Source organism: Acanthisitta chloris, unplaced genomic scaffold, assembly GCF_000695815.1.
Source record: "Acanthisitta chloris isolate BGI_N310 unplaced genomic scaffold, ASM69581v1 scaffold2259, whole genome shotgun sequence".
Taxonomy (NCBI): Eukaryota; Metazoa; Chordata; class Aves; order Passeriformes; family Acanthisittidae; genus Acanthisitta; species Acanthisitta chloris.
The window spans coordinates 5,924-18,943 of NW_008692894.1; the positions used below are offsets into that span (position 1 = coordinate 5,924).

General features: G+C 41.0%; 1 protein-coding gene across 1 annotated transcript in view; it reads right to left on the reverse strand.

Moving 5' to 3' along the window:
- LOC103809958 (type I inositol 3,4-bisphosphate 4-phosphatase-like) overlaps positions 1 to 5,988 on the reverse strand; it is a 10,977-nt gene extending 4,989 nt beyond the window's left edge. Inside the window, exons 1-5 of the mRNA XM_009082832.1 lie at positions 5,942 to 5,988; positions 3,108 to 3,326; positions 2,231 to 2,275; positions 323 to 441; positions 109 to 225 (exon numbers count right to left, since the gene is read on the reverse strand). Of these exons, the coding sequence (XP_009081080.1) occupies positions 109 to 225; positions 323 to 441; positions 2,231 to 2,275; positions 3,108 to 3,213 (387 nt within the window). The 5' untranslated portion in view covers positions 3,214 to 3,326; positions 5,942 to 5,988. The remainder of the gene's footprint in view (positions 1 to 108; positions 226 to 322; positions 442 to 2,230; positions 2,276 to 3,107; positions 3,327 to 5,941) is intronic.
- Positions 5,989 to 13,020: the final 7,032 nt, after the last annotated feature.

Sequence of the window (13,020 nt, forward strand, 5' to 3'; positions counted from 1 at the left end):
GATCAGTGCTGCTATCCCTTTGCTTTCTTCCACAAAAGTTACTAGTTTATCTCCTCTCCTCTCAGTTCCTTGCTCCACTGGACAGGCAACAGAGTAAAGAAAACTTACTGTTCCCTGAGATCTGTCTTTGACATCATACACGGAGAGTTTGATTTGTGTCATCTGATTGATAAGAGAGTCTTGGAAAAAGGCAATGCTGCTTAGAAAGATAGGATTGCTTGTTCCCTGCAATCATAAACAAACAGCCAACGATTAATGTCAGGTGATATTTGTTAGGAAGAAATGCTTCCTGTGTTGGTTTCAATTTTACCTCCACACTTACCTCAATGATTTCTGTCTGTGCATGCTTTGTCCAGAATGCCTGGGGAGGTGTAGTGACACTCACTGCTACAAAACTATTTGGTTTTCGATCTAGCGACGGAGTTAGCAGTTCACTGCAAGCTTTGGGTATGCAACAGATAAACACATTTAGATCTCTTTCATGTTGCTGGAAGTCTCTACATTTTTATAACAGCATATCCTATACCCTGAGCAATAAAGCCACGAAGGGCTCAACATTCATCCTACCACCACACTGTAAACGCAGACGTCGCTCACTTCTGTGCATGCAAACAGGAAACGTGTCCTGTTTTGTCTCCAAGCTCTAGAGCTGCAGTTTCAATTTGTCCTCTCCTAATACCTGCCTACCCACCCCCCTGGCACAGCTCATTATACTGACACACACACAGGTTTTCCTCAGGGAATCTCATCAGCTTGGCTGCATTTGATTGGAACTCATGCTCCATTAAGCCCATTACCAAATGGTATTTGCCCATGGAGAACCAACAGAAGGGCCTGAATGTTGGTCAAGCAGCACCACTATGAGGAGAACTAGCTTGTCATTATTAAATGACAGCAATTTATCTCCTCTAAAATGTTAGCGTGAGTTTAACTGCTGGGAAGGGATTATGGTGAGTAGGTGAGTAGGAAACAACTACCAAAAATTTCAGTGAGAGACTCTACACAATTACATTGAACTTCAGAGCCAAATTCTAGCTAGCTAGCTACAGATGACTATAGTGTGGTCAAACTCTGCTTCAGTAACTACCAAAAATTTCATTGAACTTCAGAGACAAATTCTAGCTAGCTAGATACAGATAACTATAGTGTGGTCAAACTCTGCTTCAGATACAAACAGAAAGTCAATTCTGAAATTTATACAATTTTAAATGTACACTAAACAGCTTTCAAGTCCTAGATGTTTTTAATTTTATCTGAAGATATTTAAAGCACTTTATTCAGTTCAGAGAGTTCTTGTTAAGATAATTATCCATAACACAATTACATATATCTGAGAAAATTTTCTGATTTTTTTCATTTCAGACATACTCTTGAAAGCATAACCTTCCAAATGGTGAGACACTGGCCCAGGTTGCCAAGAGCACAACCTTCCAAATGGTGAGACACTGGCACAGGTTGCTCAGGGAGGCAGTAGATGCCCCAACCCTGGCAGTGTTCACAGCCAGGTTGGATGAGCCTTGAGCAACCTGCTCTGCTGGGAGATGTCCCTGCCCAGGGCAGGGGTTGGGACTGGATGATCTGTAAGTTCCATTCCAACCCCTAAAATTCTATGATTCTATGAAATATTAGTCAACTATTAAGCCAAGAAAACCTTGCTGCAGTTGACAATGTGGACTGAATTTTCATGCAGAAAATATTGTTCACTTATTCTTCAAGCAAGGTGAGTCAATGCACAAGTTCTTGTCCAAATTTAATCATCTCAGAATTTAGGTTACTTCTGCATCTCACATTATCACTTGGCAGCAAAGACCATAGGAAAGAAGGAATGTGCAATAGCTGGTAATTCTTAGAACACATTCTGCCCTAAAGTGGTGTTTTCAGCAACTCTTTAGTTTGCTTAAAGACCTGAACTGCTGATATACTGACACTGCAGGCAGTTTCACTGTATCTTCACATAACAAAATAAACTTTTAATGATAACATTCACATTGTAAACATCTAAAATTTTATCAGGCAGATGTTTTAATTACAGGCTTTTAAAAACATCATAAAATCAAACTTCTGGCTGCTTATCAATAGATACTGTACATGCAGCATGAAAATTGTAGCACATCCCCATAAAAATCAAAGTTGTAATACTGACTGTATGAAAGGCACTTCAAAATCAACAATTGCACACACACTCAATAGCAAGTATCATCAAAACTAGGATAAAAGTCACTAAGCCTACCTAAACTGAACTCTAAAATCGGCTCATCTGGATCCTGAATGTTTCCTGTAAATCAGAAAAATTAACATAAGATTAGCCCAATATCACTGTCATGTGAATTCTTTCCTGAAGCTGCAGTCACACAGAGAAAGAAATTAAATTTTATAGAACAATAAAAAGATTTATAATTCAATGAGCCATGACTGGTATCTAAAACAGTTATTCACAAATCCTTGGTATCTAAAAATGCTTTGAAAAACCTGAGATGGTTTTATTTTATAAAACATGTCAAAGTATGTAAAACTATGTAAGATTATATGGGAATATAAAATGGGTAATCTCAGTAGAAAACAACAGGATTAAAGCCACTTAAGTGTCTGAGCCACTGTTAACTCTGAATCGTTCAATCAGATATGTTTCCTCTATAATAGCAAATAAGGAGAAGTTTGAAGGTACCTGTGTCTCTCACTAATGAAAGAAAGTCTCTGGGGTTTACAGTCCTAATTTACTCACTGTAAAATATAAGGGAGATAAATCTCAGCTCCCTGAACTCTCCTGAAAACTCTATACAATGTCAAAAAAGGAGGTTGCCAAGACTCTTCCTAGACCTTGACATTATTTTGTTGTTTTCTCCCTGTTGCTTATTTTAGACCGATAAGCATAAACTGCACGAAATCTACTTTAATTTCTTTTTTCTTAATCCCCTCTCCCATCTTAGAGTTTTGCTTATTTTAGAAAACGATAAGTTCACGATTTGTTCTAATTCCTCTATCTCATTCCCTCCAGATAACAGAGACATCTAAATCTTCTAGCGATTCAAAGGGAAAACAACAAGAAAATCCAAGGAAGAGCCTGAGAGGAGCAGCAGCAGAGGCAGAGCTGGCACAAAGGCACATACCTGTGAGGGACAGGCCGAGCATGTCGGAGGTGACGTCGATGGTGGAGGCGCGTTGAACGCCGCGGGACTTGGCGCCATGGCGAGGACTGTGTTCTCTTGCTGTCATTTTCTCATGAAGAGCCCTTCTTTTCTCCCTGCTTGGCTTTGCTGATGTTTGGCTCACAGAGCAGCAGAGAGCAGCAGGTTGTCTCCTATTGCTATGCCTCTGACATTACCACGCTAGACAACAGAGAGAGCAAAAACACGCGCTAAAATTTTAGGCCACTCTCAGCTATTGTTCTTTCCCACAGAGGCAAAACTACTGCCTCAGGTCATCCAAACAAAATGCTCAAGGCAGCTCCAATGCATGAACTGTACATCTGCAGCATTTTACAGCAAGTTGTTGCAAACTGTACCACGGGCAAGAAAGGCTCTTCTGTCAGAGAATGGGGGTTGAGACTCGTTAACAGACCAGCTGCTCTTCTCCTTTGTCTAAGTTATTAAACCATCCTTAATGAAGTTTCCCGGTTTTGATAATCCCTGGGGAGCACAAGTAAATTCATCAGATGGGGCCTCTGTCTGCAGAGGTAGGACAAGGGATAAGGACAAAGGGACAACGGGTTTGCAGAGAGCAGAACAAAAGGGCAGGAAATGTTGTTAGTGTCAGCACACTGTGTTGTTCTAGGCTCTACTGCCATGCGAAAGGGATAATGAAAACTATAAATAAAACCTACTGGGCCAGAGAGAGGTTGAAATTCTGGGATGGTGGTGGAAAGAAAAAGCAAAAGGGGATGCCTGCTGATGTGGCATATGGCAACTTCTGTGCTTTTCCTTCTCCCTACACTTTATTGGTCTACAGACATCCATGGCAGTTGCTCTTCCCCTCACAATGCCTATGAAGTGAAGCATTAGAGCAGGAAAGAAACACACAGCCTACAGAAAAATTGGTTACAGTTTAAAATGTGGTGGTTTTGGCTTGGCTGATAAACTTGGATGCTTCCTCCATCAGCCGTGTTAGCTCTGGAGTTATGGAACTTTTGTATTCGTTTCATACTATTAAGACAACATCCATTAGTTTAGGAAGTGAGATTAGAAGCTGAAAAACCTGAAAGGTAGTAATACAGTGACTAATAGGCTCACAGCAGCCCCTTGTTCATTTTACAAAACTTTTGAACCATGCTGCAAAATGGGAGAATATTTCCTTTCCTTTCATGTTGATGGACCTAACAATGAGCAACCTGCATTCTAATTAAACAAAGCACCTAGTTAATACTGGTGTTTTAAATAGGCATTTTAAACCTGTCTGAAGGCCTCCAAAGGAACATTGAACCTTTCAATTGAACTAGTCATCATCTCCCTCTGGAGGATTTCAAAAGAATCTGCCTCTCTCCACGGGGAACTCAAACATCTTCTTAACTGGCACTGCTTCACTGGACATCTAGAATTCAAAGGCAAGTTAAGCATCTATGACAATTGAATTGAACACAACCCTGGCCATCTACATCAGCTTAGCAATGAGATTCTAAATGAGGAGCTCATTCTAGGGAGGAAGGAATGTGGACTGTGTCTACCAGATGGGCGAGTGCTAAGGAAATTTTCAACACCAGTCTGTTGCCACTCAGAGCTAGTAATTCAATTCAACTCCAGTTTATATAATATAGTGTCATAAGCCAATACCAAATAAGAAAAAAAAATGGAATTCTGAAGTGGAAAAAGCAGAAATTGAGAGCTCTGAACATCCCATCCCCAAAAGCTTTGAAACTCAGTGGCAACATAAAAAATAACACTCTTCTTATGGATATCATTTTTGACAGCCAAAAATAAAACAGGCAGTTTATCAATTCATATGGAACCACAGAATACTTGAGGTTGGATAAATTCTGGAGTTCATCTAATCCAACTCTGCTCAAAAAGCAGTGTCACCTAGAGGAAGTTGCTCAGGACTGTGCCCAGTTGGTTTTGGATAAGAATAGACCTCTCTGGCCAACTTGGTTATTCCCTGGTTTGATCACACACAGTAAAAAAAAGCTTTTTTAAAATTTATTTATGTTTGAGTGGTCAAGTACCTAGTAAATTACCAGTCTCTAGCAAATCATAGAACCATCAAGGTTGGAGGAGACCTCTTAAGATCATCCAGTCCAACCATTAACCTGTCACTGCTGGAACCCCTAAACCCTAAACCAGATCCTCCAGTGTCAGATCCAGACACCTCTGAAACACTTCCAGGGATAGTGACTGCACCACCTCCCTGGGCAATCTATTCCAGAGCCTGAACACCCTCACAGGGAAAAAATTTCCTAATATCTAAATAGTACTGATCCTAATTGAATGACCAAATAGGTCTAATCAAACTTCCATCAAAATCCTTTGCCAGTTTCCAAGTCTTTCCATTCTCCTAATTTCTTTCCCTTCTTTCAGCAATAGGTTTTCCTTGGTTTGTTCTTTATGTAATGTGATGTTTAATGATCTGTAAGTCCATTAAACCTAATTGCCTGATGAAACATCTACAAAATGTGCTTGCAGAGGTTTAGACAGGATGCCACAGCCCCTTCCCCCCAAACCTACAAATAGCTATTAGAGAATAACTAACATGTTCACACAGGTACAGGTCAGAGAGCAGTTAGGTTAGAGCCTGGCTGTTTTTCAGCTAAAATCTCTAGACATCCTTATAAAAGGTCAATACTTAACAGTTAAAATAAGGTCAGGTGTTTAATTTGTTTTGAAGCTATTTCTATTTAAAGATTACTGAGCACAGTAATTTTCCAAGGCTAAGTTCTCAACTATTCACTTAAACCACAATATTAATTTCTCACCTAATGATGCATTTTCAATTTACTTACAGAGGTCATACTTACAGAGGGCTCTTCTCCTCATGTGTGGAGGGATTTTGTATATCGCAACATCAGTTAAATCCACATCTAAGAAAAATAACAAAACAATCAGCATAAGTTATCAATCTTTTTGTACTGCACAAATCACAACCAATGGGCAGGTACAATTCTCAGATTAACTGGTAATTTAAGTTCTGATTACCAGCAGTCACAATAAAGTTGCTGAGAACAGAAAACCAGTATGATTCCCTACTGGACCTCACCCATCACTAGTCATAGCATAGACAGAGATGGGGCACAAAGAAATAAGTTTATGCTGACAAGGACTGACTTCAGGTCAGCATTTGATGAGTGGGAAGAATAGCTGTAAGAAACAGATGTTAACATGTTTACTGAAAGGTTTGGAGCTATTATGAGAAGGAGTTTATATGACGAGCGTGAGACAACATTTGTTACTGCACTTGGTTTTCTACACTTCAACTTTCAAATTTTTGTTCTTTGGAAGAGTTATAAACACCACTGTCAGGAGAAAAGATTCTGTGTCAAAACATGGAAGTTCCAAAGAACAGGATGTAGGGCTCTTGTTCCACTGGGTGAAATTACAGTGCAAGGTAAGGCTTCCATGAACACTGGAAAAGTGAATCATTTTAAAATTTACTACAGGCTAACTGAAGGTTTGTATTTGCTTGTGCTACCATCTCATCCAAGAACATTTGCATTAACAGGATATGTCTTTTCAGACCTCCCATCTATGTCATACTACAATAAAGGAGATGGGGAAGTCCAGTCTAAACTTCTTGATTTAATCACCAGCCCTACCAATCACCCAAGTCTGCTTAAGAACTTGGTATGAGCTCTTACCACTCATGGAAAGGATTTTCTCTCATCTAAACTCCACAGGAGGCAGGTATCTGATCTCAACTCCCTGCCCAGGGTCTCTATATAGTCAGTTGTGAGACACAGGCACTTCCAGAGAATGAGTCACCATTTTCCAAGGTAGGTGGGATGAGTCACCTCATGAAGATACCTCTAAATCTCTAATTATAGAAGGAATTTAGATGAGTAGCTTAGGCCTGATGCTGCAGCTGGGCAAACTGGATTCCTCCCCCAGTTGTGCTAGCTCAGGCAGGGCTGACTTTCCTCTGCTCACTGCATAGCCTGAAAGGCCCAAACAACAGGAGCTCTGATCACTAGATTGAATTACAACCATTTCAACATGATCATGTTTTTGATAAAAATCAATGGAGGTAGGGCTTCTACCAAATTAAAGGCAGGATGAACACACCAGATAGTTTTCTTAGATAATACCTGTTCTTAAATGGATCCAATGATCCCAAAGGGTGATGCAATTCATGACCAGGCAAACTATCCTGAAGGTGGCACGATGTATCTACAGGTAGGTTTGGGGCTTTGCCCTTTTTAATACTGCAGAGGATGTTGGCAACATGTGCAGCTTTGCACTTCATGAGGTTTCACTACAAGCCCATTCTCCAACAGAAGTATGAGAAGCTGTAGTTGACCTCCAATACCTGTAATGACCATTTCTACAGTTCAGAAAAGGCTCCTCCACAAGCCTCCCTTGTGCTATGTGAATATTCATTTGGTGCTCTATATGCACAAAAGGACATGAGTTTCCATAGACTGATACCACTCCTGCAGCCAATGATCCCAAAGGGTGATGCAATTCATGACCAGGCAAACTAACCTGAAGGTGGCACGATGCATCTACAGGTAGGTTTGGGGCTTTGCCCTTTTTAATACTGCAGAGGATGTTGGCAACATGTGCAGCTTTGCACTTCATGAGGTTTCACTACAAGCCCATTCTCCAACAGAAGTATGAGAAGCTGTAGTTGACCTCCAATACCTGTAATGACCATTTCTACAGCTCAGAAAAGGCTCCTCCACAAGCCTCCCTTGTGCTATGTGAATATTCATTTGGTGCTCTATATGCACAAAAGGACATGACCAGGAGAAAAGGTCTTCAAAAGATGTCACTTCTACCCTGCTGCCTTCAGACCAGTTGGCAGTGGGAAGCAAATATCACTCTGCTCAGGTGCATGGCCATGTGTCCTGTGGGATTTGGAACATTTGGTCTCAGACTGAGTGCTTGCAAGATCTCAAGCAAAAACAGTGATGAGCTCAGCCCCAGGATAAATCCCTGATGACTAGCTTGCACAAGTACAAGCTAGTGTTCTCCTTAGCTCACCAATTGTTTTGGAAAAGTGCTTTGGTCTGTTCCCTTCTTGGGGAAAAAAAAATAATCTCAGGTGTGATCAAACCTTCTTTCAGCCAAAAAAAAAAATCTCCTACGTAAATACCCCTTGAAACAAACATGTGTCAGGTGTGATCAAACCTTCTTTCAGCCTAACATCTGCTTCCTCAACAGTCCTTACACAACTGTAAGAAACAGGATTTTTCCTACTCACACATCAATAATCAGGAGAAAGAGGATACTCCAATTATTGACTAAATCAAAGTCTACTCTCAGAGTGTACTTTTCCACAGCAATAGTGGTCTGGGCTTATGGCATTTGATCAGGTAAAGAGGCAGGTCAGAAGCAGAAAATGGAAGAGCAGTGGAAGATTAAATGTTATTGATATGTCTGCATGAAGAGAACAATAGAGAAAAAGGGAGAGTCTGTCAGTTCCCCTAATGCATTTAAAAAAAAAAGGGATGCAATTCTATCAAAAGTTTACTATCATCTCCAAGAAGGAGTGAAAAAGTTGTTGTGAGGTACTTACTGAACTGAAATTAGTTTTATCAGTCTCTGGACTTGCCAGACTGTAAGGTCCATTCCCTGAACCTGACAAATTAGTGCTCCTGTTCCTGAACAATACATTTAGAAATGTCAAGAGGACTCCTTCAGGCTACTGCATTCTTCAAAAAACATCTTAGTAAACGTTTCTCTGGTAGAAAATGTATAAGCAAGATGCAAAAAAGTAAAAGTAAATCCTGCCTGAACCAGTGTTCTGGATCTGGAGTCCCTCTGGAGATGGACTCCTTATCAGGAACTACAATGGTAGAACAAGGGGTAACAGGCTGAAATTGAAGGAGGGCAAATTTAGGCTGGATATTAGGAAAATGTGTTTCCCTGTGAGGGTGGTGAGACACTGTCCCAGGTTGCCCAGGGAGGCTGTGGCTGCCCCAACCCTGGCAGTGTTCACAGCCAGGTTGGATGAGCTTTGAGCAACCTCATCTAGTGAGGAGATGACCATGTCCATGGCAGGGGTTGGGACTAGATGATCTCTAAGGTCCATTCCAACCCTTAAAATTCTATGATTCTATGATCTGCAACATGGGCTGGTTTCCAACTAACATCCTATTAACTGTGTCATTATGGACAAAACAATGGAAAGGATGAAATGTCAGACCATGCTAAGTTATGGCTATGCTGCCTTTCATGTCACTGCACCATCTCTAGTATACAGGGGGTTTTAGTATTTATTTATTACCTCCAGTGGCAGAAAACTTTTGTAGTGAAACAAGATTTGCCATGTTGTCTCAAACCCAATCCTTCAACAATTCCACCATCCCACCTCCAACAGCTGTTACAAAGAAGATGCAAGGAACTTGCTTAACCACACAAGGAGCTGAGGTGAAGGTCTGGACCAACCCTATCACTAGTGGTTGCAGAGGCAGCCCAAGAGCAGAATGTCAGCTCAAAGCACAGCAGCTCCCGGTAAACGTTTGCCAAGACCCATGCCAATTAAGAGCATTTTTTTTAAAATACAGTCTAACATGCACTTTGCTATTCTGTCTCATTTAATGAGAGACTCAATGTCCTAAATCTCACACAGATCACAACAGAAAATGTCAAAGCCATGAGCCTGGCACCCTGAGTCAGATTCTTCCTTCCAGCCAAACTCAGAGGTGGCAACACAGACCATGCCTGATGCAGATCCACAGGTTGACAGCAGAGTTTCAGTCCACTCCATGATCCCCTTACCATGCCCCTTGGGAAGGCAAAAGACAGCAAGTGATGCCAGCATCCAATATTGCCCCTTGCCCCCCACTGACATTACTTCCCCACCACAAACACACTCAGCAGGTGCTAGTTTGTCAGTTCCAGAGTGGCTTTATTTCCCCCTCTCAGTCTATGTCTTATGTGGAAGTTCCCCTCACAAACTGGTTGGATGTCTCCCTCTCCCACTCACCAGAATCTTCATTACCAAGGACAAAAATATTAGGTTTTGCCTGAAGAATCTTCTTGTCACTCTCTGAAGCTCTCCTGAGGATTCTGGGCAAATGGGTGACCTCAGCAAGAACAGGGAAAAGTCTTCCAGAAGAAAATAAACTACTGCAAGATACAATAAATGTACTTTTGCAGTGTGGAAATCCCCAACTTTTCAGTGATATTTCGATTAAAGGACATTTCAGCACCAGAAGTAGCTTTCTTTCCCTTTGCTTTCCTGTCCACAGATCCCACTCACTTACAAATATGTAAGTCACAAAACTTCCTTCTTGATCCTTCCCCACTATGAACTTTGGCAAACCCAATTAATCTAAAAACCTAATTTTACCTCATTAATATATTTGAGTACTTATTATAGAAAACTGCAATTTAGGCCACTTAGTTCTTTGTGCAAATGAAGACTGTTTGTCTATATTCACAACTTAAATACAATTTGCATTGTTCTTAAGGAGAAACTTTTCATTTCACTTGTCATCAAAACATTTCTATCTCTTCATGTGCTCTTCCATGCACAAAAAATATTCACACCCAGAGGTGGAAGAGAGCACTGGTAACACCCATGTCTGCTAACTGGAAAAGGAAAAAGCAGAGCTCTGTTTCACTTTGCAGAACAGCCCTGACCAAACTGAGCACAGCACAGTGCCATGGAAAATGAGGAGTTTGCTACAGGCCAGTTTGAAGTCCAACCCTCTCAGCCTTCTCCATCATTTTACCAGCAGAAACCGAAACAGCTTACAAATGGTCTTTACCCTGAATTAACCTTTACCTCCTCACAAGAAACATGCTGAGTACATTGTGGTGAAGTTTCCTGTGCATGCGATGACTTCTCATGTCCTGCAGTTCTCACACTGTGTCTACAGACATGGCAAAGCCCATGACAACAGGCGACTTAGCATCCCTCGAGGAGTTTGGACAGGAAACACATTTCCATTGATGGCCCTTTGGACATCTCCTAACACCTGTCTCTACTAAAGCAGTCTTTCTTCATAACCAGTGCAGAAACAGCATTGCTCTAACTGGAAAGAAACAAAGACCTTAACCCCCTCTCTGAGCTCCTCCTGCTGCAGGAAAGGGTGAGGTAGGGGAACAAAGGTGACAAACCAAACCAATAAAACAAACCAACCAAAACCCCCAAACCCCAACAGTTTATGACCTGAAATGAAGATGAACCAGACACACTTAACATGTGCTAAAGATTTGCTGTTGATTACAAAAGGATGGCAGTAAAATATTCTCCAGTTCTGAGCAATGAGAGAGGAATCACAGACAGCACAGAGGAATAAAAGCACTGAAACTAGATCTGCAATCAGAATCACAGAACCATCAAGATTCACCTGCCACTGCTGCAATCCCTAAACCCTAAACCAGATCCTCCAGCACCAGATCCAGACACCTCTTCAACACTTCCAGGGATGGTGACTCCACCACCTCCCTGGGCAATCTATTCCAGTGCCTGAACACCCTAACAGGGAAAAAATTCTTCCTAACATTAATCTGAATCTCCACTGTCTCATCTTATGATTGCTTCCTCTAGAAAGTTTTGGCCAAGCTTGGATTGAAACAGAAAGTCTAGGGAACCACCTGATCTATCTGTCTGTAATAATAATCCACTTCACAAATTAACACAGCACTAATTCAAGCTAGTGTGTTCTGGTCAAAACAACCCAGGAATCACAGGCTACTGTTAGCACTGTCCTCTACATGTGTCATGAGTTCTGACAATCTGCTCTGAAACCACCGAGCCTCACCTGTGTGACAGGATTGCACCTCAGGGTCACTGTCAAAAATTTTGTTTACTTTCCTAACACTTAAGTTTTCCCACATGGAAGGAATGGCCCCTTAGGTCCCAGGCACACTGAACAAAGTCTCCCAAGCACTCTTCATTTTCACATGGCACTGTTCTGACTTGCTGTGATTCCTACACTAACTCTTTCAAACTTTGATGTAAATTAAAAAAAATATAGCAGCATCCAAGGACAAAAGAGAAATGCAGGAATTCTTTTTCTAACATATGTGTTTTCAGTCAGACATAACTGACTCAGGAATTGAAACAGTGCCAAGTATTTAGAAAATTAAAAAGAAATATTAGTGTGGGAATAGTATTCTATAAAGGTTATTACAAGGATTTAGGTAGCCTTATGCTACTAATGCAGGTCTGCTGATGCACAGTTCTCCCTAAACATTTGTTCTGTACTCCTGAACTGTGTTTTGTGCATGTATTTCTGATCCATGTATCTCTTTTTCTTGAACAGTACTTTCCTAGACTATGCCTAATGGCTATGATACTGGCTGTCTTTTCAAATCAAACAACGAGATATCTGATTTCTTTGTGCTGCTTTAGTTTTTGTCTTCCTGGAGAATAAAAGTATTCCTTTGTTTACCCTGACCTTTGTAAATCAGTGGGAGAGAGGGTTGCTGTGGGACCAGATCCTGAGTGCATGGCTCTTTCCTGCATTTCTCTCTGCAGTCATGTAAACAAGTTGGTGGGATGTTGGCACTTCGGAAGCATAAGCATCTAACTCCACACAGGCCAACAACAGTCTGTGCTTCCCACCACTGTTCCTTTCTCAACACCTCAGCTGTCCCAGTGAAAGGAATCCTTTTTAATGCCAATCCTACCCTGTGGGTCAATAGTAAGATCATCCAGTAAGATATAATTAAGGGGTGTTCTGCTTCTGTGTCTTAGCAATTTCTCAAAATATTTGCCTGACAAGTTACAAGTTGCAGTTGTGCAACACTTTATTCTGCTACAACATTCTTTTCTTTTATTCTCATCTACTAACCAACCAAATATACTAAACACCTCAGTCCAGAATTCAAAGAATTCAAAGAAACTTGAGAATCCTGTAGGGTATGGTCATGGATTTCTGGAGCAGAATCATACAATCATAGAACAATCAAGGTTGGAGGA